At 39.7% G+C, this 27,816-nt stretch overlaps 3 protein-coding genes across 3 annotated transcripts; all 3 read right to left on the bottom strand.

Moving 5' to 3' along the window:
* Positions 1 to 451: 451 nt before the first annotated feature.
* LOC140230638 (monomeric sarcosine oxidase-like) lies at positions 452 to 5,897 on the bottom strand. The gene is made up of 5 exons (XM_072310780.1): positions 5,760 to 5,897; positions 3,787 to 3,940; positions 1,915 to 2,508; positions 1,133 to 1,282; positions 452 to 714 (listed from the first exon to the last, which is right to left on the bottom strand). Exons 1-5 carry the CDS (start codon positions 5,877 to 5,879, stop codon positions 452 to 454), a joined length of 1,281 nt encoding a protein of 426 aa, XP_072166881.1. The 5' UTR covers positions 5,880 to 5,897.
* A 4,141-nt stretch (positions 5,898 to 10,038) lies between these two features.
* Positions 10,039 to 18,498, bottom strand: LOC140230637 (monomeric sarcosine oxidase-like). The gene is made up of 5 exons (XM_072310777.1): positions 18,379 to 18,498; positions 13,543 to 13,696; positions 12,185 to 12,778; positions 11,188 to 11,337; positions 10,039 to 10,301 (listed from the first exon to the last, which is right to left on the bottom strand). The coding sequence occupies exons 1-5, from the start codon at positions 18,496 to 18,498 to the stop codon at positions 10,039 to 10,041; spliced, it is 1,281 nt and encodes a 426-aa protein (XP_072166878.1).
* Positions 18,499 to 20,613: 2,115 nt separating this feature from the next.
* LOC140230948 (monomeric sarcosine oxidase-like) lies at positions 20,614 to 26,789 on the bottom strand. Its single transcript, XM_072311089.1, has 5 exons — positions 26,670 to 26,789; positions 25,215 to 25,365; positions 23,882 to 24,472; positions 22,360 to 22,509; positions 20,614 to 21,465 (listed from the first exon to the last, which is right to left on the bottom strand). The coding sequence occupies exons 1-5, from the start codon at positions 26,787 to 26,789 to the stop codon at positions 21,209 to 21,211; spliced, it is 1,269 nt and encodes a 422-aa protein (XP_072167190.1). The 3' UTR covers positions 20,614 to 21,208.
* Positions 26,790 to 27,816: the final 1,027 nt, after the last annotated feature.

The following is a 27,816-nucleotide window of genomic DNA, read 5'->3' as shown; positions in this document are numbered from 1 at the left end:
GGTCTAAGGCCAAAAAAACAACAACAAACAAACCAAAACCCAGCACCAACAATAGAGTGAATTGAAAAAAGGAAGAAAGAGAAAGAGCGAACATGGAGAGGAAAACAACGGCAATTGAAAATGGTTCTTTTTGTTGTTGTTGTTGTTGTTGTTGTTGTTGTTGTTGTTGTTTAGAATGGCATGATATTAACGGTTGGTTCATTGGACCGACACAACTTCACATTTTATAGATCTATAAGTCATACGACATACATGTAGGCCGTACATTTGGATTGTAAAACTGTGGTAATCACTGTATGCGAGCACATGCACTCTCAAGCGTACAGGTAAGTCAAGTGAAGCCAGTCATAATTTACACCAAGACGGCATACATTCATTCTGCTTAGTTCATTACCTCTCGCTTACATTAAGGTAACCAATTTCCCTCTCAATCATCGTTTCTAGTCCTAGACTATAAATTGCTCTTTAGTGTTTGTTTTGGGTCTACTTCCTTGTACTTGACTTTGAAGAATTCCGCGGGCAAGTCATGGTCCCATGAGCCTTTGGCAATCATCAGCGCCCCCATGCGACCAACCTCGTCAGCGACTATGGCCCCCGAGCCATTACCCCCTACGACAACCCCTAGGGTGGGCGTCACCATGTCACAGTAATAACGGTCCGTAGGTGTGCTCGTAATCACGCAGGTAGCGGCTGTCACAGACTTTGGAGTGAAATCTAGAATAGAAATGGAGAGTTTTGCTTATTACTTTGCGGCAATTCACTGAATTGATTAGTTGGTCAGTCTCTTAGTTATTTATACACATTTCCTTTAATTGGATAGTCTATTAATTCATCAGAACATGCATGAAGAATGTCATAGTTCAACTTGTTAAAGGTGACTTAGAATGTCACGGAGAGGTACAGGCAAAAGTTGCCAAGGAGACGAAATCGATTGAACAGAATGAAAGACACAAATGAATAATAACTGAAATCAAATCAATCAAAATAAGCTATGAGAAAACTCTACACCTTATGGTTGTCAATCGAACAAAACGGGAAACGAGGTTCCTTTCTTCATCCTATCCTTTAGTTTTACCCACCGAGAAAAAAAAAGATATGGTTGCAAATAAAAAGAGAGATTAAGAATATTTACCTGTTAGCAAACCATAGAGGCGTGCCGTAAGGAAATCTATTTCTGATTGGGGAATGTTCTCTTTTCGACGGTACCAGGATATGACGTCATCATATGTAGGCAAAGGTCGATTCAGGCATGATCCATGACCCACTTTGATGTATACCTTGCCTGGGTTGATAAAGAGCATGCGAAAAGAACCTGGCCAATGCTACTATCAGTGTATTGCTGATTGCACAGTTCCGACATTCAATCAAGTTATCAGTATGTAGGCCTACTGAGGCGGAGCAATGTGTCTGGTCAAATCTATTGGCTTAGAAATCAACAATAGAGAGAAATTCATATTCACTCTGTACTTTTGCCATTCTGAACTGGTTACAATACGATACGACACAGACAAATAGCGGCAGCAAACTCTTTATGATAAGGAGACAATATAAAAAAAAAAGTCAAAGAATAATATTCAAATCTCATAATCCGTTTTCCCCTAAAGATCCGAGTCGACATACAAAAAAAAAAAAAAAAAAAAAAAAAATCTACCAACTGGAACAGATCTAGAACGTGTACAAGTTTGAAAGCTTAATTGTCAGGTTGTTTTCAGCTTTTAGAATTAACTATTTTCTCTGCTTATGTTTATTACGGAAAATATAATACATTGTAATATCAACATCATTCTTTTATTGATAAAAAGAACAAAAGTTGCATTGACGCTGTGGAAGAATAAACCCCAACACTGCCCAATCAACTCCAAAATTATCGATAACCACATAAAATCACGTGGAAAAAATGAAGGAATCACATACCATCTGGATACCGTATAGGAGGAAAGAAGTAAAAGCTCCGGTGGTCCTGCGCGTAGTCAAATTGACAAACTGAGCATGGTATTCCCGCGAGGCGCGCAATGTCCTTGTCGGAAACTTCCAGGAAGACCGCCCTCTCCGTTGTCAAGGTGATATCAACCTCGACTCCACGAGGGAGAAGCCGTCCAAAGTTAGTAAATGCGCCAGTGCATAATAGAACACGTCGTGCGCGAATCTCTTTTCCACCGCTTGTGACAACCTGCATGTATCGACCACCCTCACGCTGATCGTAAACTTCCCCGACTTCCTTGACGACCTCGGTGACCACATCGCAGCCGTTTCTTGCTGCGACGGTGATGTTCGCGGCGATGTACTTGCGCGGATTCACGTAACCGGCATTCTCGCGTTCCAGGGCTGCTACGTGAGTCGCGTCAGTTTTTGGAAGCTTGTCGTGTGTGGGACGGATGAAGCGAGCGTAAAAGCGCGAGATTCCCTCAGCATTCAAAAACGTCGCAGGGAGACCTAGGCGTTGAATTCTAGCGAGCCTCTTCGGGGTTGTGTATGACATACATCCAACCTGATAGAAGAACCTAATACCTGGGAGAATGAAAGCAGGGTGGAAAATGGTCAATGTGATGAGCAGTGCTGCTCAAAATATCTTTTATCTTTCAGACCGGCATGATACCGTCATTTTCAAAAAGTGGTGCGCTGTATACTACACAGCTTTCCGATAAACATACTTTGAAAACGTAAATGTTTTTCCTTGTCTGCCGGTGCCCAAATTTCCCATTGGTATAGTTTTGATACTCGTCACAATGGGTACATACGGATACGGTTTTAGTACATAATTATCATCGATGGGCAAGGATTTGTGAAATCGTTTTCTACTTTGCCGCTCTTCCCCAAGTTTGAAAACAGTCATTAAAAGATCGTGCATTAAGGCAATCAAATAACAAATATAATAAACAGAACAAAACAATCGAACAAACTTGTGATAGACCATTCGGAAATGAAGAACAAAGTACTACTTGTAGTACTGATTTAGCAGAGAAAACTTAAAGGACAAGTTCAACTTCATACATGTGGATTGAGGTAATTCAGCAATATAAGTGGAACACATCAGTGAAAGTTTGAGGAAAATTGGACAATCCGTTCAAAAGTTATGAATTTTTAAAGTTTCTGTGCAGTCACTGCTGGCTGAGAAGATACTGCAGTTGATGATGTCACATGCGTACAACGATATAAGGAAAATATAAAGAGAATTCCACAAAATTTCATTTTTTGAAAAAAGTACACATTCCCTCAACTTGTAACTGATATATGTTAAGGGTAATATTACTCCCCCTGCCTTCTGAAAGAGGCAAGTCATTTCCTCTTCTATTATGCGAGAAAAGTGAAAATATGTTGAATTTACTTTATAGTTTCTTTATATGGTTGTACTCATATGACATCACAAGCTGTAGTAGTCTTCACATCCAGCGATCGTGGAACTGAAACTTCCAAATAATTCATAACTTTTGAACGGATTGTCCAATTTTCCTCAAACTTTCACTTATGTGTTCTACTAATATTGCTGCATTCTCTCAATCGTCATGTTTATGAAGGTGGACTTGTCCTTTAAGATACATACATCTTGAAACAAAGTAGCGTCTAATCCCTCACGTACCTTTATATAAAATTGTAAGTTACGCAGTGGTCGAATTTATCATGATAAGCTGTGGCCACCGACAATATTCAAGCCCTGCATGGCTTTAGGCCAAAGGAGCAAAAATTTAAATCATCAAGATTTTGTACCGGATTCATGTCTACACGAGACTATGGTATATCACCACACAAGTGAATTGAACTATGGGATAATCTTTTTGCCTTGTTTACCTGATTCCTTCTCTAGCTGCTGCAGTCTACTGATCGACCGCTGGGCCAGGACCAACCAGGTCTCGTGACGTATGCTCTCGCAGATTGCACTCATGATTCGCCCCTCGTCGTAGTGGGCGCCAAACACCGAACGAGTCGAACCTTCCCGCCATTCCTTAGACACCGTCAGTCACATTTTACAATGTTGTTTGTGAAGGAAACAAACAGGAAACATCATGTTTGCTGTTTTATCAGTAGTAAAGTTTGCTTATTTTGTCTTCTCATTCATATAAAAAGTGGCAACTTCCCTCGAAGCGGCATATCACCCACTCATGCACCAGCAACCTACTTTCAGTAATTTAGCATAAAAATTCAAAATCTCAAATCATTCACTACAACTTGATACCAAAATAGTGATGCAATTTATATAGGCTACAAGCCAGTAAAAAAGAAACCAAAAATGTATACATGTATCTGGGCGTATTGAAAAAATATATATTATTAAACACGAATGGTTATATGATTTTTGTGCATAATCAAAATAAATAACAAATATACGTTTTCCATGCAACACACACAATAAAAGGCTACTAAGCATGCACACAACAATGAACACACATATACGCACACACAAACATAAACACACAGTCCACTAGTCATCGTTAATGTATTACTCTATACTATATAGGCCTTGTCATCATGACTGATACTAGGCGGATTCTTTATTGGATTCGACAAAGAAACCGAGGGACTGAAAGTGCGACCCCCGCGCTGGTCTGCAGTGAATTTCCCACAACCGTTTGATGAGTGGTTGTACGAGGTTAACAACGGCTCTGCCATGTCTGCTTGCCATCATCCTGCCGAACAGTTCTTCGATGTCCTGAAAATGCAGACAATCTAAACGTTTCACAAGCTTCGATCGGTGCCTTTGGACTTGGACTTTGTCCGGACTTGATTCAGAAGTAGCGCGGAATAGCATAGAATAGAACAGCTTATTTCCCGTCTTTTATTGCTCTGCCATTATGTTCTCTACACCCTGGTGACTTTTTTTTTTTATATCTAAAATAGCTGATCTCGGTCGTGTGGCAATGTAAAAAAAAAAACAAAAAAAAAAAAACCGCTGGTAAAGATTGATCGTCATTGTCGACGTACATGTTAGTCTATGTTCTGCTAGGTTTTCTTGTTATGCGTAAAATTATATGCTTGTCTCTGCGAATATGTATGTACCTTTTTTGTGAGTGTTTTCACATGCAGACTGAAATGAAACGAAACAAACGAGATAATTATGTTGGCCTATATTATCAGGGAGAACTCTGTATGGTAACAGTCACACGAGGCAATGTGTGTGTGTGTGTGTGCTTATATTATTCTTTACTTAAAAGGAAAAAAGAAAGAAGAAGCTGTTTGTGAAAATATGAGCGATAGTGCACAAGTTTGATTGTCATTTTATGTAGATAAAAATAAGTCATCTAAACTTGCGTACCTTTACTGGATCTCTATACATCCATATTCATAGTCATGACTGTGACGTACTGCTATAGATTTTATACAGAAATCCTTATTCAATTTCTTTAATTGAAGAAAGAGAATTATAGGCTTTTCCTCGAATTCGGAATCAGCTCATCTCGTGGCACTGGAAGGTTGTATTTCATTGTTATGGTCATGTGACAGGACGACCCGTGAGATTTCATGTCAGGTGACTTACCCACATTCAAACAGTCATAATTTAATTTGCAGTACGTGACTTCCCAGTGATTATGGCTAAAACTTTCTACTACATCGGTTTCACTGCTCGCATTTTTTTTTTTTTCTGGGAGGCGGAGTCACCGAAACCATGGTGACTGAAAAGAAGCTAAATTACTTGCATGTGTAATCATCACTACAGGATATTCCTCCAGTCTCTGCACTGATACTATTAGTATAATCAAGGAGGTATGAGAGAACTCATACCTCCTTGGTGTAATCATGATACACACGGTTTTCTCTGAGGTCACCTGTTCTGTAGGTTCCGCGGGACCAACGAGGCAAGTCTTGATTCCTTCACGCGACGAGACCCAGCGAGCTGCGGCCGACCCCGTCATACCGGCCCCCACAACACAGACGTCGTACATCATGGCGCACTTCCGATGTCCAAGCCGACAGTTGTTTGGGTAAGAAATCATGCGAAGCTATACCACCTCTTGTCTCTGCAACGACAGTCTCAATCAAGCAACAGTCTTTTCTTCTTCTTCGTCCTGGTAGTTAATGTTTCCGTTCATTATGTTAATGTGTAACCACCGACAAGCCTGGTGCCAGGAGCACTGAATCCCATACACACTATGTCAGTAGGCCTACACTGACGGCGCCTTCACCGATACCGACTGCTTTTACAATCCTTCCTCACATCACTCACTGGGTGTTTGGCGCGGCTGAACGTGAGCTGTGACTACACAATTCAACACTTAGTCACAGCGCTTGGGTTATGATCATAATACAGCCACACAGGTTATATGTACACATAACAACTATGATAGTGCTGCTGTATTAGAATACTCATCTGTAGGTCCTAATAATGATCATGTGTGCAAAGTCTGCTGTATGAGAATACAGTTACTCATGACTGCCTTGATACTTCGACAGAAATATAGACCTTTGTTTGCGCCATGATAACATCAGATCATGCACCGATCTTAGTGGAGTAGAGTATATCTGAATACAATCATGGGAAGTCAACCAAATAACGCGCGCAATACACACACGCACAAACACACACATAAGAAGAAGCATATAAGTCCACCATTAGAGCAAAATAAAACATTTCCAGTGATACCTCACTCGTAGAATAACAAGGATTATTATCCATACAGAGGATTTTAGAGCCCAAATACAAGTGTTATTTTGTCGACGCACCTCATAACCTCCGACCCACTTAGAAAGTTTGTTGACCTCGACCAATATATATATATATATATATATATATATATATTTTTTTTTTTTTTTTGCCGAGGCGACCAATATTTAAAATATTGGACGGCAAGAGGGGGATTCCCCAAAGTTTGTATAAACTGTACCGTGATTGGTTGAGATACAGTATACGAGATGACCCGAAATATGAAGTAAAAACGTCTGTGATTGGTCAATCACGAATTAACTAAAATATCGTGTTTTTTTTTCTAAAATTCTGTGTTTATAAAAACAAATTTCATATATTGATTAGTTGATTCGACGTTGATCTAAGTTTCCTTTGGAATGTACATCAAAATACATAGATCACATAGATCTGGGAATGAAGTGGATTAAATTGCACTGAAGAGTGTACCATACCCCATGTCAGGATCAAGCACAGTAGGAGACCATACAGCACTCAGAGACAGAAAGGGTAAGTGAAAATATTCTTTGCTAAAATCCTCTGTAGGATAATAATGATAATATTGGATGTCCTATTTTCGGTCAATACAAGGAAATATTGTACTCGCTAAGCAAAATATTGGACTCGTCTTCGACTCGTCCAATATTTGTGCATATAAAATAGCTCGTCCAATATTTCCTTGTATTAACCTCAAGGCCATCCAATATTATATAAATATATTCTCAAAGTTATGATTACAATTATACTTACATGATCATATCCATTAATTTCTTAGTAGAGCCTATACTGTACTTTCGTCGTTTTTTTCAACAGCTTATTCGCAAAACACAAACAGAAAACGGATTGTTAATATTGGTAAAAAGAATTAAAAGCTTCTCATTCCATTGCACTGTTATCCTCCAAACGTTCAAGCAACAAAAACCATGCCACTCGACGGTTGTGTTGACCAGTGTTTGCAGCATGGACCCCCTAAGTGACACAACAACGGCAACAGCGACAATAAAATGAACAGGACAAAGGGAGAAAGAGAAAGAGCGAGGGAGACAGAAGGATAAAAGAAAAAGACGGAAAATCGCGAATATGTCATTTTATCCTGGAGTTCATGATGGCATGGAATGATGAATCGCTCATACCAGGGAGGTGATACCCACCTTCCTGCTCATACCAATACATTAAGCAGGGCGGATCCAGGAATTCCGTACAGAGGGGGCGCCTTTACAAAACGTTTTTTATTCTTTTTATTTCTTTCGTTTTAGCAAAAAATAAGGGGGGCGCCATGTGTGCTCCCCCCCCCCCCCCTCCCCGGATCCGCCATTATGAAGTAGAAATCTTTGCAATCATGTAAATCATTTTTGGTGTCTTCAATGAAATAAAAAAGTATATGCACGGGAACTGATTTCACGTACGACGGCGAGATCTTGATGATTAGTTTATTGGTATCGCCCTCATACGGAAGGATTTAGCAGAATACAATTCATCGAAATATGTAATGCACACTACCATTGATCATTTTTACTTTTTTATTTTGTTTTTTTGTTTTTTTGGGGGGGGGGAATAGTTTACCTATCTGGACAAATTTAGAGTTTAATGCAATTATATTTGACTACTTTCTAAACACGAAATCTTCCTTGTACGAAAATGCACCCGAAACTCAGTTTAGTTCAGTTCAGTTTAGTTCAGTCATGTCAGTTTATTTTGATTCATTATAAAATACATAAGAATACAAAGACATATACAACTACAAACTTAGAAAAGAAAAAAAAAAACTTGTTTCATGTGAATGGGGATCAACAAAAAGAACTTTAAAGTCTTATGACACATTAACCCCGGAAATATAAAATATTACATTAAGAAGGACACAATACACAAACACAACCGTACGATCATTAAAAAAGTAGATAACGTTACAAAAGTAGCCTTCAAACGAATCAGAACTCTGACAGCTCCGTCCAGTGCGGACTATTTAGACGCACCACATTGTTATCTACTGCTCGGCTTCCGTCACGTTGTCCGTCCAATCCTCCCTGGGGGTGTTTCATAAAGCTGTTCGTAAAGTTACGAACGACTTACGAGCGACTGGTCATCAGTTCTTAAACTGCTAAATTATGGAAATTCTGATAAGTATAGCACATCAGAACTGATCACCAGTCGCTCGTAAGTTGTTCGTAACTTTACGAACAGCTTTATGAAACAGGGCCCACGTCCAATCATGGATACACTGATTTTGAGCTGAGACAAGCCACAGAAATATGCATGATGTATATGTGTATATACTTTATATTGCATTTTAAAAAATCCTTTATCAGACGAGTGTAAGAGAAATGAAAAAAAAAATTGTATCACTTTGGATCATGTCAACTTTTTCTTTTCTTTTCTTTTTGATGATGGAAATAAATAAACTATTGAATTGAAATGAATTGACAACCATGACATATTGCAAAATGATTACTGTGTCGTTCGCTGTCTTCCTTCTTGCACGAGGCTTGAATTCGCACGTGTTTCATAAATCCTGATAACACGCATGTTCATGTATACTTTGATGATCCGATACACCACTAACCATACAGTCATGTACAATATTCCATGAGGCTCCTGGCCCTTTCACATTCGGCGCATAAAAGGAACTTAAGAGCACTTAATAAATATTATATCAAAATGAGGCTTCATGTGAAAGCTCCGTTACAACATTAACCCTCTGCATGCCACATCATATAACCTGCTCGTAGGTTTCTCTGTCGAATTTGTGCACATTTGACCCATTGGCAATGAAAGGATTAATTGAAAACTGAATAACAAAAGGAGCGTTCCTTCACCCTCTCACTTCGTATATCACTTCATAAAAAAAGTGAAAACAATATTTGACGGTTAAAAAATTGTGGCCGTAGGTTGACCGTCTTGAGACAACTCGAAATGTCGTCTACACTGCTACATCTGATATCCTTAATCTATAGTTGCCGATGACAAAAGACAAGGAATTAAGAAGAGACCAAAACAACTAAAAAATTATTTTGGATAGTTACCGTTATAGTGTGGTTATTGTTGGTTTGAGAGCACTCTCAGGTGATTATCATACAGGTTAAACGAGAGGTAAGACCATCGGGCCATACATCGTGTTTGAGCAGAATATGACGACTTTATCAAGGTTACACCTGTAAACGACTACTATTCACGATCATCTTACAACTATACATAACGATAATTATCTTATAACATTAATTTTGGTGTGGTAAGTAAACGACTATCTCTGACTGTGTCGTGCGTTACATTCTCATTAAAAAAAAGAAGAAGAAAGAAACGCCTGAGATTTTGACAAGGTTTAAAGCAAGAAGTCCGTCACTTATACCAAAATGTTGAATTCGTATTGTTCATTATCTCTCGCTCACATGGTTACCAGACTTTACCAGATCATCATTTCTAGTTCCAGACTATAAATTGCTCTTTGGAATTAGTTTCGGGTCCAGATTCTTGTACTTGACTTTGAAGTATTCCGCTGGCAAGTCATGGTCCCACGAGCCTTTGGCAATCATCTGGGCCCCCATGCGACCAACCTCGTCAGCAACCATGGCTCCCGAGCCATTACCCCCTACGACAACCCCTAGGGTGGGCGTCACCATGTCGCAGTAATAACGGTCCGTAGGTGTTCGCGTGATGACACAGGTCGCGGCTGTCACAGACTTCGGTGTGAAATCTACAGAATGTACATCAACAGCTTTAAAAAGCGATGATATTCATTTACTTATTTACATACAATCTTAATTGGCAGTCTGCGTCTTTGTTATTCATACACCTGTCATGCCTGTTTATTCGTTGTCATTTATTCACCAGTTATTCAATAGTATGATACGCTGATTTATGAATATATTGATAAAGAAAGTCATATCTGAAATCTATGAATGTTTTGTCATGTTAAAAGAATGACCGAGAGCGAAACAGAGGGACAAGCAAATGTTGCTAGGTAAAAGAAGATCAATATTTCATAACGGAATTAAAAACATGAGTATATTTCCTGAAACTAACATTAAATCAATCAGAGTAATTTATAAGGAAACGCTGCATTCACAGTTGTCGATTAAAAAGTAACGGGAAACTGTGTTCTTTTTTTCTATCATCTCACCCTTTAAAGGGATCGTATAGTTTTGGTTGAGACCTAATTTCAGGTTTCTAACATTTTTTTTTTTTTTTTGTGAGATAATGAGAAACCTCTTATGAAATATGAAAGAGCATGTAATTCCATGAGGAATTTAACGTTTATTTGATGGAAATTGGTTTTGAAACGGCTGAGATATCCAAAACAGAGCGACCCGCACTATTTTACGATCGCTTTGTTTTACTTTATTTTCGGATGTTTCAGTCATGCTAAACCCGATTTTCATCAAATAATCTTTGAATTCCTCTTAAAATAGTATGCTCTGTACTATTTCATAAGCGTTTTCTTGGTATCTAGCAAAAAGTTAAAAGCCCAATTCTCATCTCCACCGATACTGTACTATCCCTTTAATTACCCCCGCAAAGAAAAACAAGAGACATGGCTGTATAATCATGATGGGGGAAAAAAGGAGGATGCAAATTTTCACCTGTTAGTAATCCGTAGAGGCTTGTAGTTAGGAATTCTATATCAGCTTGGGGAATTTTCTCTCTTTGACGATACCATGATATGACGTCATCATACGTAGGCAAAGGTCGATTCAGGTAGAATCCGTGACCAACTTTGATGTACACCTTGCCTGGATTGATATAAAATCATGAAAGTCAGCAAATCGACCAATATTGTATACATCGGGATAATTGCATACTGTATCGACGTAAGGTAGTTGGTTTGTGTAGAGACTATCCGTACATGGCTTTAAATTGAATTAAAAAAAGCAAAGTAACTACTATGTGGCTCTTCTGAACAGGTTACATCATGATTACGACACAGTAAGCCATGACACAAACTCTAATATGAATTGGTAAAGCACAAGCGAAGGTAAAAAAAAAAATAATCAGTGAAATAGGTTCTGTATCCACACTAAGAGATCCGATATAAAGTCTATTACAGTACATTTCTACGGCTCAGTACTCATCATGGACCTACGTAGGTCCATGGTACTCATGCACATGCGCTTCTCTTGCTTGACATTTTTAATTTAAGAAATGAGTTACTTAATTCTGCAAGATCTTTCCTAACTCAAAGTTTTTACAGAAAAGCTATTAACACGTGACAATAAAGGACAAGGCTGTACAAGGTAACCTTGCAGTTCTAAGTTGTAAAATTTGCAGATGTAAAATGATATCCCAAGTTTTATCCAGACAAGATTCTTACGAGTCTCACTTCATTATTTCATGTGGAAGCGCTCTGTAAAGCGAATAAGTTGAAAAATGACCGGTAGGTTTGTACACGTCAGATAAAAGGAACGTCGTGAGCTCACACGTATTACGAAAAGAAAGATGTATCATAATATATTATCATAACAATCGTTCTCTGCACAGAAAAAAAAAACTGAAGAAAAGCTGTATCGACGTTTTGGAAAATAACAAAAAAGCAACAATAGCAAGCACATACATGCAAAGAAAAATCAAGGGATTGTGTACCATCCGGATATCGTATAGGAGGAAAGAAGTAAATGTTCCGTTGGTCCTGCATGTCGTCAAATTCGCGCACTGTGCAAGGGATTCCTTCGAGGCGCGCAATGTCCACGTTAGACACTTCCAGCAAGACAACCCTCTCCGTTACCAAGGTGATATCAACTTCGACTCCACGAGGAAGCAGGCGACCAAAGTTAGTGAATGCGCCGGTGCATAACAGAACGCGACGTGCGCGAATTTTTCTTCCACCACTCGTGACAACCTGCATGTATCGACCACCCTCCCGCTTATCGAAAACTTCCCTGACTTCATTTACAACGTCGGTGATCACATCGCAGCCGTTCCGTGCTGCGACGGCGATGTTCGCGGCGATGTACTTGCGCGGATTCACGTAACCGGCATTCTCGCGTTCCAGGGCTGCTGCGTGAGTCGCGTCAGTTTTTGGTTGTTTGTCGTGTGAAGGACGGTTGAAGCGCGCGTAAAAACGCGAGATTCCTTCGGCGTACAAAAACGTCGCAGGTAGGCCTAGGCGTTGGAATCTTGCTATCCGCTCTGCACTTGAGTATATCATACATCCATTTCGATGGAAGAATCGAATGCCTGGTAGAATGAAAGCAGGATAGAAAATAGCCAATCAAATGAGCTTCTCTTAATTGCTCGAGACATCTTTTTTTTGGGTCTTTTTTCTCTCTTTTTTTTAATAAGAGCCATGTGATATTGTGCTATTTAAACTGTGGTGCGATATAGGACTGTACATTTTGTACAACCATGCGTAGGTCCCTACAAGTTTTCTGCATTGTTAAAACCATATGCTGAAAAACGTGTTTACCTGTCGATTTTCAAATTTCCCATCTATGTTTCATCTTTATAGCACGTTGGGTATTTTTACGGTTTGCATATCATCATTATGCAAATATTTATCGAATCGATTGCTACCTTACCATTCCTTTCCAAGTTTTCAGACAACAAGTAAATAATCACGAATGAAGGTATATCAAACAACAACGTTAAGAATAAAAACAATACAGACCTACTAACAGACTTGCAATGGATAATTAGGAATGAATGGTCAATGAAGCTCAACTATTGCTTTATCAACAGATCAGTGCGAAGTGTCAGAAGATATCTTCAAACAGAGTATGGTTCCATACCTCAAGTTGATAAGTTATCAACTGGTGGAAGAGATATAGTCATGATCACCAACATTTTATAGACAGTGACCATTCAACCTCGCGGGATCTCGATCTTGTACCGGATTCACGACTACACAGAGTACGGTATGTAGGCCTAACCACATAGCATAAAATGAGTCAAGAATTTACGAAACGGGTCAAAAATTTGCTCATTTTGTCTTTTCTTTTTACCTGATTCCCTCTCTAGTTGCCGCAGTCTACTTATCGATCGCTGGGCCAGGACCAACCAGGTCTCGTGACGTATGCTCTCGCAGATTGTGCTCATGATTCGCCCCTCGTCGTAGTGGGCGCCAAACACCGAACGAGTCGAACCTTCCCGCCATTCCTAAAGATCGTCAGTCAAATATTGCGATGTCGAAGCAAAAGGGCAAAGTCAAGTCAATTGCATTGTCAGTAGTAAAGTTTACTGATTTTGTCTGCTGATTCATTTTACAAGCGCATATTTCCCTCGTAAATTATGATCAACCCTCAACTTTTCTGCCAATTAACTTTAAAATGTTTAGTCATTTTAAGTCATTTAGTCGACTTGGTACATTATGGAGCAGTATGCATTTTATGACGAGTCAGGAAAAAAAAAACCCACAAATGAACGCGTACGCTTTCGCATTGATGATGAAATTAATATGATTACAATTACATGTACATATATCATCAAAACACATCATAACCTTTACGTAAATTGGCCTACATTCACGCAAACATTTAATCACATGCACACATAAGATATACACACATGCATTAGACACACACACACACACACATACAGTGGCGTAACTACGGGGGGGCATGGGGGGGCACGTGCCCCCCCAATCCGCTGGTAAAAAAAAAGAAAAAAAAAAGAAGAAAAAAAGAAAAAAACCCTACCAAAATGGTAATTCATGGGTTAGTAAACTGCTTTTGAAATCGACATGAAAGGATGATCAAGAAAAAAGATATTTTTCTAAGATTTCTTTTAACCATATAATTAAAGAGGTATTATAGTGAAACATTGTTCAAAAAGCCCGGAGACGACAAAAGATTGTGATTCAGTGTGATTCCTGGTTGGCATTTTGAATACAAGCAGTGTACTCAGAACATCGGAATGGCAAAAAGAGTCGCTGCAATGTTGCGCAATGTGATGTTTGATAGGTTGTACACATTTTGCTACCAAAGCTTGATCATTGATTTTTGCAGTGTTGCTTTACATACTAGTCTATATTAAAATGCCTTGCATTGCCAATAATAAGACTTGACCTTAGCTATTTCCTACCTTTTCCATCTATATGAAACACACACACTCACAAACACAAACAAATTAGGGGATGCTCTATATAAAGTGCAGATTTTGGACATCCTTCTCCCGCTTAGTGGTCACTTCGACGCCCCCTCGCTGGTCATACCTCCCCCAATCATGAACATAAACCGACACCCTTGACTGCCAGTGGCGGATCCAGGGGGCGTACCGGGCGCCCCCTCCCTCCAAAGCGAAAAAACATATAATATGTAGCTACAAACGACAGTTTTTGGACTGTAAAATGTCAAAATTTTCAAGCTCGCACGCTTCGCTCGCTCGCATTTAATTGTTATGCAATTCTCCTGATGCTGCTGTCAGTAATTGCCAGCAGCTGCGCCCGGTGCGTCCCCTCCCCTTAATTTCCAAAGCGAAAAAATATACAATGTAGCTACAAACGGCAGTTTGGGGACTGTAAAATGTCAAAATTTTCAAGCTCGCTCGCTCGCATTTAATCGTTATGCAATTCTCTTGATGTTGCTGTAAGTAATTGCCAGCAGTTGCGCCCGGTGCGCCCCCTCAACTTAATTTCCAAAGCGAAAAAAATATAGCTACAAACGGCAGTTTAGGGACTGTAAAATGTCAAAATTTTCAAGCTCGCTCGCTTCGCTCGCTCGCATTTAATTGTTATGCAATTCTCCTGATGTTGCTGTCAGTAATTGCCAGCAGTTGTGCCCGGTGCGCCCAGGCCCTCTCCTTAATTTCCAGAGCGAAAAAATATAGCTACAAACGGCAGTTTTGGGACTGTAAAATGTCAAAATTTTCAAGCTCGCTCGCTTCGCTAGATCGCATTTAATCGCTATGCAATTCTCCTAATGTTGCTGTCAGTAATTGCCAGCAGTTGCGCCCGATGCGCCCCTTAATTTCCAAAGCGGAAAAATATAGCTACAAACGGCAGTTTTGGGAACATAAAATGTCAAAATTTTCAAGCTCGCTCGCTTCGCTCGCTCGCATTTAACCGTTATATGCCATTCTCCTGATATTACTGCCAGTAATTGCCAGCAGTTGCACCCGGTGCGCCCCCCCCCCTAAATTTCCAAAGCGAAAAATATAGCTACAAACGGCAGTTTGGGGACTGTAAAATGTCAAAATTTTCAAGCTCGCTCGCTTCGCTCGCTCGCATTTAATTGTTATGCAATTCTCCTGATGCTGCTGTCAGTAATTGCCAGCAGCTGCGCCCGGTGCGCCCCCTCCCCTTAATTTCCAAAGCGAAAAAAATATAGCTACAAACGGCAGTTTAGGGACTGTAAAATGTCAAAATTTTCAAGCTCGCTCTCTTCGCTCGCTCGCATTTAATTGTTATGCAATTCTCCTGATGTTGCTGTCAGTAATTGCCAGCAGTTGTGCCCGGTGCGCCCAGGCCCTCTCCTTAATTTCCAAAGCGAAAAAATATAGCTAAAAACAGCAGTTTTGGGACTGTAAAATGTCAAAATTTCAAGCTCGCTCGCATTTAATCGCTATGCAATTCTCCTGATGTTGCTGTCAGTAATTGCCCGCAGTTGTGCCCGGTGCGTCCCCTCCCCTTAATTTCCAAAGCGAAAAAATATAGCTAAAAACGGCAGTTTTGGGACTGTAAAATGTCAAAATTTTCAAGCTCGCTCGCTTCGCTCGCTCGCATTTAATCGTTATGCAATTCTCCTGATGTTGCTGTCGGTAATTGCCAGCAGTTGCGCCCGGTGCGCCCCCTCTCCTTAATTTCCAGAGCGAAAAAATATAGCTACAAACGGCAGTTTTGGGACTGTAAAATGTCAAAATTTTCAAGCTCGCTCGCTTCGCTAGCTCGCATTTAATCGCTATGCAATTCTCCTGATGTTGCTGTCAGTAATTGCCAGCAGTTGCGCCCGATGCGCCCCTTAATTTCCAAAGCGAAAAAATATAGCTACAAACGGCAGTTTTGGGAACATAAAATGTCAAAATTTTCAAGCTCGCACGCTTCGCTCGCTCGCATTTAACCGTTATATGCCATTCTCCTGATATTACTGCCAGTAATTGCCAGCAGTTGCACCCGGTGCGCCCCCCCCCCCCCCCGAATTTCCAAAGCGAAAAATATAGCTACAAACGGCAGTTTGGGGACTGTAAAATGTCAAAATTTTCAAGCTCGCTCGCTTGGAATTCGCTCGCTCGCATTTAATCGTTATGCCATTCTCGTGATGTTACTGCCAGCAACTACCAGTAGTTGCGCCCGGTGCGACCCCCTTAATTTCCAAAGCAAATATATATATATATACATATACATACATATAGCTACAAACGGCAGTTTGGGGACTGTAAAATGTCAAAATTTTCAAGCTCGCTCGCTCCGCTCGCTCGCATTTAATTGTTATGCAATTCTCCTGATGTTGCTGTCAGTAATTGCCAGCAGTTGTGCCCGGTGCGCCCAGGCCCTCTCCTTAATTTCCAAAGCGAAAAAATATAGCTAAAAACGGCAGTTTTGGGACTGTAAAATGTCAAAATTTTCAAGCTCACTCGCTTCGCTCGCTCGCATTTAATCGCTATGCAATTCTCCTGATGTTGCTGTCAGTAATTGCCCGCAGTAACTGTTGTGCCCGGTGCGTCCCCTCCCCTTAATTTCCAAAGCGAAAAAATATAGCTAAATAGCTATACATACATATAGCTACAAACGGCAGTTTGGGAACTGTAAAATGTCAAAATTTTCAAGCTCGCTCGCTCCGCTCGCTCGCATTTACTTGTTACGTTATGCAATTCTGATGTTGCTGCCATGAGGTGCCCCCCCAATGTCTTGACCCACGGTACGCCACTGCACACATACACACACACAGTCATACATTCATGCAAATTACACGATCATTCAGAATACCCGAGATCAATCACTCGAGAGCGGATTCTTCATTGGATTCCCCATCGATTGACACCAAACTGGCAAAGGGTGGCTGTAGGTCCTATACCTGCCCCCATTTTGGCCCAACTCTCCCCTCTTCCTACAACCATGTTGTAGGTCCATGCTACAACGAAGACAACTCTGTACAAGCATGGACCTAGGTCCATGGTACAAGTATCGCAAGCTTGAACGTGGGTAAGGTGCCTTTGGACTTGGACTTTGTCCGGATTTAACAGGTTTAATTCAGAAGTGGCGCGGAATAGTAACATGGGATATTAAAGTTTCCAGATAGTGGCTTATTATCCGTTTTTGCTCTGCTATTCTTTTGTTTATGTACGTATGTAGCTGAAATGATTAATCTGAAATGTCGTTTTGATGTCCCGGATCTAAAACACACACACACACACACACACACACACACACACACAATAACAACAAAACAAAACACATTGGTAACGTGTCACCTTTCTGTATAGATTTGTATAGATCCTCGTTTCTTGCTAGAAGGATACAAGATTAATCAACACTCACTCACAACCGAACACCTCCTCTAGGCAGAGTGTCGTATAAATAATGCATTCGGAGTGTCAATGCTCAGTTAGTAAGACGGGTCTGGATAAACCTTCTGTGATGTCAGGTCACATGACTTATCCAAATTTTAAACGGTCGTAATATTCACAAAATTCTCCAATTGGCCTAAACCTTTCTTTTACAAATATTTGTTCCACTGCTCGCATTTCTTTTTTTTTCCGGGATGCATGTCTCCGAAACCAAAATGACTGAAAAAAAAAGAAGCCTAACTTGCGTTTAGAAGTATCACTGCAGGACATTCCCCTAGTTCCTGCACTGATCCTGTTAGCAATATGATCAGGACACACACGGTTTTCTCTGAGGTCACCTGTTCTGTAGGTTCCGCGGGACCAACGAGGCAAGTCTTGATTCCTTCACGCGACGAGACCCAGCGAGCTGCGGCCGACCCCGTCATACCGGCCCCCACAACACAGACGTCGTACATCATGGCGTACTTCCGATGGGGTGCTGTTCGTTATTCCGAAGGTTCGCTATTCCGAAGGGTCGTTATTCCGAAGGGTCGTTAATCCGAAACACGCAAATACCCTATACCTAGAGGTTCGTTAATCCGAAAATGAAAAAGGGTTCGTTAATCCGAAAATTTGTGGCGTTATTCCGAAGGTTCGTTATTTCGAAGATTGGTTAATCCGAAAATGAAATTCGGAACAATGAACCTTCGGAATAACGAATCTTAGGAATAAAGAGCCTTCGGAATAACGAACCTTCGGAATAAAGAGCTGTAACCCTTCCGATGTCCATGCAGGCTGACAATGATTATGCTCTGCTACTGTTACAGCAGCAGCACAATGTCAATCATGCAACAATCTTGTCCGATATGTTTAGCTAATGCTTCCTTTTATTTGACATGTAGCGATAAGCCGGTAAAAAATGTGCTTTGCTTGCCCCACTTGAACGTGAGCTCAGCGGCGGCACATAACCCTTTGGTCGTCACGCCTTGGCAATAACAGGGCAACAAACTTCATGCAGTACAGTCATTAGATAATGATTGTTCTATATATGTTATATCTGTATTCATTATATATGCCCTATACAATATAAGATAATACGTGCAAAGTCTACCTCATAAATATGACAATACAGTTACAGCACGGCTCCACTCAGGTGAGTCACAACTGCCTTGATAATTCGACACAAATTAGACATGAGAGGGAGAGAGAGAGAGAGAGAAGACAGGCACATGTGTAGACAATAATACACACATCAGGCTATATTATCCAAGCGAGATTATCTATGACTAAATTATGTTACCCAAAGATGCTCATGCTGGGATGAGTCTGGTGGCGATTTATGGTATCCATATAATGTACATGCATATACAGAGTACTAACTGAAATTATCTAACTATACCAGCGAGAAAACCCAATGCGGGTACAAGTGCAAGTTCCAGGGCCCTGTTTCATAAAGCTGTTCGTAAAGTTACGAACAACTTACGAGTGACTGGTGATCAGTTCTGATGTGCTACACTTATAAGAATTTCCATAATTCAGCACAAGAACTGATCACCAGTCGCTCGTAAGTTGTTCGTAACTTTACGAACAACTTTATGAAACACCCCCCAGATCGCAAGATTATAAAACTGCGGAACTTTACCGACATAATCAACTGCTTTTTTTTTTATCTACACTACCCGATTATGGAATATTTTGATAAACAAAGGCAACATTTCCGTAACTTCTTGCTCTTTTTAAATCATGAACTACTTTATTTGTCACCTTATCATCATTATAAAATAGTGTTACAAAATAAATGATAAATACCATTAACATCAGGGAAAAGTGCTTTAAATGCACTTTGGAACTCAAATTGATTTTTACAAACATCTGTGTAGGGAGACTGGCTTTAATCACAAGGTTTACAACTCTCCAATACATTGTAACAAATATTCATGCAAATCTTTGCATTTTTTTTTCTTGATGAAAACAAATTAACAGGTGGCCCGGGGTCTCGCGCTCACCTGAGTACAGCAAGTTTACCTTCTACACATTCTTCCAAACTATTAACTAAGAAGTATACATTATATAGCAAACTTAGGGAACTTTGGGGATCTCCAGGAGGGCTGGGGTCGTTTGGATACTCTACCACACTGGCTATACCAGATTCAGTTTCAAGATAATTATGTCTTCGTGACAGTTGCCTAAATTAGGGGAATTTGCCCCAAGCATCATAAGTGGGGTCAGTGAACGCATCAGCTGAAGTTTGAGGAATATCGGATAATAGTTCAGAAGTTAATTATCATTCTAAAAAAATCCATATTCATACATTACGAGATAAGATGACTTCAGCACTGGGTGCTCTCACAGTAGTGGAACGATATTAAAAAAAAAAACATGAAGGAGACATAGCAAAATCTATTTTTCGTTTATGAAATCTACTGCACATTTTTTTTAATTTAATTCTTACCTTCTTACACAGATTAAATTTCCATATGTCAACTGATATTATATCTAGAATACCATTTTCACCCTACCTCCTGAAAAATATAAGGAATGAGCACTTTTCGCTATGCTGAGTAGATGAAAATACTTGGAATTCTCTTTATATTTTCTTCATAATAATATCATTTTACTACCGTGGCATCTCGAACTGTTCAGTCATCATAATCCAGGAAAGATTCGTAAGTTCATTTAGAACTGATTATCTGACTTTTCTTAAACTTCGCTGCCGTATTCCTCCAGTATCTCTGTATTTTACTGAATCCTCACTAGTATTTGGGATAAAACCCCTCATGATTATTTACAGAGACAATACATTTGCGATATCTGGCAATGCACATACCAAATCATGTTCATGATGTTCGATTTTGCGTTTGGCAGTTTAGGTTAAATGATATCTTTCACATATGTGCGTCGGGTTGTGTCTTACTGACACATACATATTCACTTTCAATCCCTGTCTAACAAACAGATTGTTTTCTCTTATTTCCATAATAACCCGTAATAATGATAACACAAAATTGAGCAGCACCTTCTCTGAAATGAAATACAAATCCTTATCGAATGAACAACTTTAACTTCAAGCATTCTGTTTCTATAATTAGTCTGGTAATTCATGTCATCCATTGAGTTCAGATCTCTTGAGGTTGGTGAGGTTCTGATGCCTGTTGTCAAGAAACCGACCAGCCTTTACTGCCATGGTATCTAAAGTTTACTCTCAGTATTGAGCGCTCTTCTTTTGTATCTCGCTCTGAAGAGATGCGCTGGGAGATCGTGGTCCCATGAACCTTTGACAATCATTTGCGCCCCCATGCGTCCTATCTCGTCGGCAATCATGCATCCGGCGCCGTTACCCCCGACAACCACTCCGAGGGTGGGAGTCATCATGTCGCAGTAATAACGGCCCGTTGGGGTTGACGTAATCACGCATGTGCTTCCAGTCACGGCTCTAGGACGAAGATCTGGAACAAAATGACATACTTTGTTGTTGCTGTTGTTGTATTGATAGCTACGGTAATTTGGAGAGCACAAGTTCAACAAACTTTTTCTTCGCTGTCACTTTTACCTTGAAATATATCCCGGCAATTTTGAAAAAAAAAAAATATCAAGCGAAACAATGAGGCTCTAGCTTTTCTTGGCAAAGTGAATAAGTCCACTGACGTTCAATCTCGGGTAACTGAGCTCTGAAAGGTTTAATAGAACAGCTAGTATTCAGAACATTGTATCATTATCATTTCCTATGATTCTGCTAATATATAAATTTAAAATTCATGACAAGTATTACACCATCGATTATGGTTAAAATGAAATAATAGGGATAATGATAATACTAATGATGATGATAATAATGATAACGATGATGATAATTTTCACTTTATTCTCATAATTAGCGATCAAAGATACATCAAATGTAGCAAAATGAAATAATACATGATATCCAGCTAGGAAGCCAAATAGAATATTGCAAACATACAGAACAAGTTGTCAATCACGATGGTGATGGTCAATCATCATAGTGGTCAATAATGATGATGATGATAGAAATAATAATAAAAATATAATAATTGTAATGGCAACATAAATAATGGTGAAGGCAGAAGAAAAAGAATGAAGCTATTAATCACCATAATCATACTACATGACATATTGTATTCACTTTGACGAAGTTCAAGATACGTTTCGTGATAGGTATTAAAAGTGTTTAATTGGACCAAGACGGTCTGTGATGGCTGGCTTTCATTATGAATGAATGTGGCAAGGAATTCACTTTAATTCGCTGTAGGGAAGCTAAAAGATGTGAACAGAATACATAATGATTGTAGAGTTCACATATAGGCATGATATTAGGGTATTACCTGGCACCCAGTTTAGAAGAAGCGAGCTCACATATTCCACATTAGCTTTCGGGACGTCCCCTCTCTTGCGATACCACGATATGACGTCATCGTAGGAGGTTAAAGGTTGATTTAAGTGCAGGCCATGGCCCACCTTCATGCAGTACTTTCCTATATAGTTTGTTTAAAGAGATACATGAAATCAGCTGTTTAACATCTTAAGATACTAGACCGTGTCTTTACCCTTGTGGCCAATTGCTGGTTTTATAGAAAGAGGAACGGGGCCCAATCGGCGATGATGTTGCTCCAGACAGCACTGACATCAAATCAAACGATCATTAACAAATCAAATGGTATTTGCATATACTGTAAATCATTGTCTCTGTAATAAGAGACAATGAAGTAAAGTGCCTCTACGAGGGAGCTCATAGTAATCTTTGTTTCCATGAGGGGAGCTTCTGTACCAAAGAACACTATGAAATGTTTCATCGTGGCCAGTTGTCAAAGCCTAACATTGAATTACTTAGCATATGATATCTATGATAAAGTATTGATACTAGTGCCTTTTTACTGTAATTGAAACGATTCGTTGGAGATGTTTCAGTGATTTCGGTCAAATGTTCAGAATGTGATATGTGTGACGATGCTTACAATGCGGTCTGTATTACTAACTGATATACTGCAAACAGTCGTATTATGAACCATCTCCGCATGGCCATCAAAATAATTTCTCTTATAATATACAACTGCTAATCAACTGACATTTTAGAACATACTATATACGGAAATGTGCGATCGATCGGATCGAGAGATTTTGCAAAGGGGTAGTTCAATTTCTATGCCAGAGTATTTGTGAATTAAAAGAATTATCAAGAGCATGGCCATTTCGGTGTAAGAAACGTATATGTTTGAAAATGACAGACCTAAAATGTCATGTTGAAGTTGCGCACGAAAACGGAAGAATTTTGTCGAGACAAAACCACCTGAAACAGTAAGCTTGATTAGTAACTACAACTCCGGATAGCAAATCAGTGAACTGATTCAGGAAAGTTTCGCCTTTCTTGCCAGCAAAATACAAAAAGTGCTGGCAAGTATATACCAGATCGAGGTATCTTGATTGACAGCAAAATTTAATGTTTACACAACACCATCAGCACAAGAAATACTGTTTCCATCTTTCCTTAAGAAAACTGCAAAGTAAAGGAGACACTCTTCGTGTTCTCTCGATCAGCATGATTCAAGATAATTTTTACGATTCAGAAAATACATTACACTGAAGTAGAAAAATAATCCGTGACGTTATAAACAAGGGAATCATATCTAAACAAATCTGCAAAAATTCTGTCAATATGTTTTTATCTATCAAAGTCAATTTCAGCATGGAATTTTATTCCACTTCATCAATGATTCTTGACGGATTTAAAAGATAAGAAAGCATTTGTATATACAGTATTGCAACTGATATTTGCATCAAATATGATGTAAAATGGGTCATTGGTCATAGAGCATTTTGTCACACATGTAATTTTCGTGTTAAACCTACCGTCAGGATATTTCACCGGGGGAAAGAAGTACGTATTCCTGACGTCCTTAAGGTCATCAAATTTGACTACCATACACGGCATCCCAGAAAGTCGTTGCACGTCGTGTGCGGGTACTTCGAGCATGGCCACAGTCTCCGTTGTCATGGAGATGTCAACTTCACACCCCTGGGGAAGCAGACGACCGTGGTTAGTGAATGCGCCTGCGCAGAGCAGGACGCGGCGCGCGTGAATTTCTCGCCCGCCTTTTGTGAACACCCGCATGTTTTTTCGTCCTAGGCCATCATGTTCAAGGACCTCGATCACAGCATCGTCAACTAGTTCGCAGGCGTTTCTCGACGCAAGGAGCTTGTTTGCTTCAATGTACTTTCGGGGATTGATGTAACCTGCACTTTGTTCTTGTAGAATCCCTTCATGTGTTTCAGAATTTTGGTGTTTTGACTTCGGCGGTGCTTTTAAATTCCACAAGCTGGATATATCTTCTTGCCTTATCGTCTTGACAGCTAAGTTGTCGGGCAATTTTGAGCGGACGTGACCGACCTTTTTCTTGGTTGAATAGAAGAGAAAGCCAACCTCTTCGAAGAATCGAATGCCTGTAAAGGAATATAAAGACAGATTTTAACAATTGCAAAATATACAAATCGTCGTGCATTAAGGACCTTGCAAATACATGTATCCTCAATTCAGTATTTTGGTAATGCCAATACAGCTTCGCCCTCAGTAGGCACAATCAGAGAACTAGGCATGACTTCACGTGAAGTATTCGGGCTAAGGTGAACACATCAAAATAATGACATTATTTCAGTGTGGGCGGCATCTTTTCTACAAAACAAATTCTGGTTCTATATCAACATGGATTGCGTAGGCCTACTTCCATGAACTTTACATATATTTTCACTCTAAAATATGCAATCATGTATAGCAAGATTGTTTCCTACGGTTGTCTTTATGTTAGTGACGTTTTCTCCGCTGTCCGCGAATGCTTTGAAAAGACTCATCAAACTACAGTACAAGGTAACTAAACAATGTGTTTACATAACGAGCTAAAATGAGCGAGACTCGTAGTTGCATATATGTTTGTAATGTCAGTACATGTCTGATCATCAATATTGTGGTGCATTAGTCAAGAAAACAGAATTGGCTGGTGTCACTCTCTATTCCAATAACGGTTTCTTTTTTCTTTGTAACAGTATAACTCTTTCGCCACTCTCTTTAACATGTTTAAAATTACCTCTCCTGATTTTACAAGAATCAAAGAAACCTAACATCACGTCCTTATGCGATTCAATTATTGTGATAACCGAAGAATAGATGATTCGATCTATATTTTGATACCAGACAGCCTCTCGAGGGTTCGGAATCTGCCGATAGATCTCCGGGCGAGGATCGGCCAGGACTCCTCCTTTTGACCGCTGCACACCGTGCTGACGAGCCGTTCTTGACCGTAGTGCTCCCCGAAATACTCTCGCTGACCGCTGCTCCATTCCTGCGTGGCACACAATATACGGGTCATCATCAATGGCAGAAGGCAGTGTCAAAATTTCATATTCAGAGATTGAAGTTTAGAATCAATGAAGGGCTATAAAGAGTACAAAAGGTAAGATAAAAGAAAAACATTGTTTGAAGAAAATTTGATCTTTGAACTTTGAACACACAAAAATTTAATATACGACACACATGTATTATGTGTATATATATATATATATATATATATCATAAGCGTATCAACGCAGAAAGTTTACATTACATGCAAACTAACAAAACAGTTGCCCTATTGAAATCCTGTTCTAAATTTGACTTTGTGTTGGAGGTTTTTCGATCTACGATTTCATCGGACAACGCTACTTACATAAAGGATATTGATTTTCGTGAAACATTTATGCGCTTCAGACCGCAGTAGTTACCAGCATTAGGCCTACTAACCACCTCTTGAGTATCTCAATGTAGTCCTAAATACTCGGAGCCATACAAATTTACGTTGGTAACTACATAACTGTATTTCCGTAAATCAGTGAATGAATTGTCTCGCTGATGGCACATTTATTGTATTGCGCCGAGACACTCAGTAACTGCTATAGAAATCAGGCGTTCTTCCCCACTGCCGTAAAACACATAGCACTAATATACAAAACCTGTCGTGTGCATCAAAGCCTATGAAAATCGTCTGTTCGAAGTCCTTACTCATTGTGTTGCCCCTCTCCCCTGCATATACTGTTACCACTTACCACGCACAATGGTCCTGTGCCTTAATAATGATACAATGCGCACAATTTATTGCCGTAATGTGATTATACTATACGATATCAACACTTTCAACCCGAAGCACGGGCATTTGTTATATGAAACAAAACTCCCTTTTAGATCCAAGCCCCAAGTGGTATGTTATTATGGTATACAAGTAAAGCGCTAAAAAGTAGGGTCTATCAGTGTTTTATATTTTTGCAGGCCTATACACCAATATCATGGAGCTCTATCATTATGCTGTCCTCTTGTAATACAGTGATCGCCATCTAGTAATAATTAAAGCCTAATGGATCAGTGTGCTTGCTAACTATCGTATGCCCTAAATCATCTGCTGATCGCAGCATCACAACAATTTTATAAACTCCTTCCTTGCCTTAATAAAACATTTAAACAATAAAAACATTCGTCCTAATTTGTCAATGTGAAGATATTTTCACCATCCACATTATCATCTCAACTTTACTGTAGGCTTAATCTCCGAAAATGGAAATTATATTCCTATGAAGAAGCATTCGGTTTTAATAAGACAGAGATAAGCAGAATCACCTGTTCAGTAGGTTCGGCTGGTCCAATGAGGCACACACGGACACCCTTCAGCGACGAGGTCCATCGGGCTGCGGCCGATCCAACTGGTCCTGCTCCCACAACACATACATCATAAATCATTTTTCATTTGAAATGTGTGTGTATAAAACACGTAGAGTGTCAATGACAAATGGAATGACAATGGCCTACGGCAACCCGACAGTGAGTATGATGGCTATTCATAGTGCAAGCACGCCTCTTGTTAAATAAAACGATAACAACAACAACAACTAATATCAACGACATTCAACATGGACGTCCTTCCTAACGTGGGACGAGTGTCATATGACGAGATGTTCCAATGCTAGTCTTTGTATACCGAGCAACTCGTATACCGTCTTGCACAGTGACGGAACTCGGCCTGTTCGCATAATAATGATTTCATTCATCTATCGTTTTAGCACTGAAAGCGTGTCTAGGCTTCTCTCCGCTTATAAATATACCCATATAATTGCTGAAGTGAAGAGGTGTGTGTGTGTGTGTCTGTAAGCCGAACAGCACATGCAACGACTAGCCTGAAACTCAGACTGTTGCAAGTTGACATGGACGTGAATGGACCACTGATCTCTACTTGGGATGTACATGTTCACGTACATGTATACTTCATATCAAAAGGCATACATCATCGTTTGACCTCTTTCCATGACCAGTGTGAGAGGGCGCTATACACTTTCTACCATAGCTCAATGCTGATGCTAGTCCATAGAGTTGGATTATGAATTACAGCTCTATGTGCTAGTCATATCAGCTCTCGCATCTGTACGATTGTTCTTCATGGATAATGTTTACGTGTTACAACCAAAAAAAAAAAAAAAAAAAAAATGGTAAGGTTAAATTGTATGAAACGCACGAATATATGGTTGTCTTCCATATTTCGAATCTAAGTAAACCAAAGTGTTTCGCTTCAGACCTGAATTTTGCAAGGGGGGGGGGGTAGCTTGAACCCCTTGTGAGAGGACCAAGAAAGACCGGTTTTTACTATTCAACAATTTAATCTTTTTCTACAGTTAAGCTGAAACAAATGTAGTCCATCTAAATTTGAAAGAAAGAGTGCCCACCCTCTAAATGAGTTGCATTTTGTAGAGGGAATAAAACTCATCAGCCGCAT

Source organism: Diadema setosum, chromosome 7 (assembly GCF_964275005.1).
Source record: "Diadema setosum chromosome 7, eeDiaSeto1, whole genome shotgun sequence".
Classification (NCBI taxonomy): domain Eukaryota; kingdom Metazoa; phylum Echinodermata; class Echinoidea; order Diadematoida; family Diadematidae; genus Diadema; species Diadema setosum.
Note: the sequence above shows the minus strand (reverse complement) of the source record. Positions and strands in the feature narration are given on the sequence as shown.